This window comes from Myotis myotis, unplaced genomic scaffold, assembly GCF_014108235.1.
Source record: "Myotis myotis isolate mMyoMyo1 unplaced genomic scaffold, mMyoMyo1.p scaffold_m19_p_11, whole genome shotgun sequence".
In the NCBI taxonomy this organism is placed as follows: Eukaryota; Metazoa; Chordata; class Mammalia; order Chiroptera; family Vespertilionidae; genus Myotis; species Myotis myotis.
The window spans coordinates 52,135,147-52,137,074 of NW_023416315.1; the positions used below are offsets into that span (position 1 = coordinate 52,135,147).

At 50.5% G+C, this 1,928-nt stretch overlaps 1 gene segment (V, D, J or C); it reads right to left on the reverse strand.

The window, feature by feature from the left end:
• Window positions 1-823: 823 nt before the first annotated feature.
• Window positions 824-1,405, reverse strand: LOC118666603. The segment is given in 2 exon segments: window positions 824-1,179; window positions 1,313-1,405. Coding segments are annotated over 2 exon segments (423 nt in total).
• Window positions 1,406-1,928: the final 523 nt, after the last annotated feature.

Here is a 1,928-nt window from a genome sequence, read left to right on the forward strand (position 1 = left end):
ACATTGTTCTGGGTGTTTCTGTGAGGGTGTTTTGGATGAGATTCACATTTAAATCAGTAGACTTTACAACTTAGACCTTAAAACTCTCAAAGGCAAAAAAAAGCAGACATTTTTATTTTCTGTTTTATGTGATACAATTCCTTGTACAAAATATAGGAGCAGAAATTATTGAACTAAAAGAACAAAGGAAGGAGTAACTTTTACTCTTCAACCTTCCCATTGTGGCCACTGTGTCCCATGCAGGAAGACTGTTCTCATGGCCAATATCTCATTCCCTTTGTGCTGCAGCTGGGAAAACACATCTGGAAAGCTTTCTGCTCACACAGCCCCCATGAAAGATGTCAAACAGCTTGGTGGGGTCGGGTGGGGGGTGGCTAGAGTGTAGAAAGTAGTTCCTTTCATTTTTGTGACAATGAAGGGTCAATGGATATGCATTGCCTTGAAGTCAAATGTTCCTGAATCTGGCAGGGGAGAGGTTATAACAAGCACAGATGATGTGAGATCTTCCTGGCCTATAATCTGGACCTGGAAAAGGGAAGCCAGATGTGGGACAGTGCTGGGGGCTGGGAGACAAACACGGGAGTAGAGGAACAGACTTGAGTTTGATTTCTTGCTCTGCCAGTTATGAAATATGAGACCTGGGAATGTCTCCTATTCTCTACCACCACATAGAGAAACACGTAAAAAAGTACTTCTGTGGCATGATTTCTGTGAGCATAAATACACATCACATCTGTAAGCAGCAGAAGGATGTTTGGGAGAGGCAGTCTGTTCTGCTCAGGACTGCGCCTGTGTGGCTGGCAGCTGCCACCCTCGAGGTCGGTCACTTCCTGAGCTGGGAGGAACCTTTTTGTACAGCAGGCTGCCTAGCATGCAGGGCTGTGTCTTTGCTGCTGGCGCAGAGATACAGGGCCGAGTCCGTCAGCTCCAGCAAGCTCATGTTCAGCTCAGAGCGATAGTCACCGAACTGTTCCACTGAGAATCGGTCAGGGATGTTTCCTTTTATACTTTCCTTCCCATTGAAATACTGAGTGAGGAACTGGGGGCCCTGGTCCTGGGCTTGTTGGTACCAGTACACAGAGCGGTGCCCAGAGATATAGGAACATTTCAGTGTCACTTGCTCTTTTCTTGCTTTGATCAGGTGTTTGGGGGTCTGAGTGACTCCAGAATCCACTGGGCCTGTTGGGAAGGAGACAGAGGGAGGTCAGGGCAGGGCACAGGGAAGCCTCCCGCTGCCGCCACCACCAGCAGGCTTGTATTTCATGGATGGCAAACCCATATCAGAGGCTCACACACAGTGCCCACAGCTCACCTGCTCCCAGGAGGCAAAGGGCCACACAGCTGAGAAGTCTAGAGACCATGTCAGCATCCCAAGACATCTCCTAGCTCAGGGAGGAGTCTCCTGGGGTGAGCCCTCTAAAGTTCTCTACCTCTCAGTCCCTGATAGGAGCATTTACCTATGACATCACTGCTCTGATGTCTTCCCTGCTCTGTGTGACTCTCCATGTGGGCTGTCTCTTGGGCCTCTGTACCCCTTGGTCCCAGGGTCAGCTACTCTATTCACCATTCCCTGTCCCGCAGAGCCCCTCTGCAAACTGTGGCTGCAGGTAGAGCTGTGCCCACATGCCTACAACTTACCTTATTCTCCTTTACCTGCCTCTGCCTCACCCTAATTTCCCAGCCCTTGTAACCCCAGCCCCTACATCCCCCCTTCCCCTGGGAGGGGAAGACTGCCTCAGGGAGGCTGCCTCCTTGGTTCATACTGAGGCTCAAGCACCTCTGCACTTCCTGGGCAGTGAGGAGTCTGTGTGAATTCCACAGGCCCAGGGCCCACAGGCATTTGCCTGTTTGATGAACTAAAAACTGCTTCCCCAATGCAGGCATGTAGCCCCAAAGTTCCCTTAAACTGTCTTCTCCTGGGCCACTCC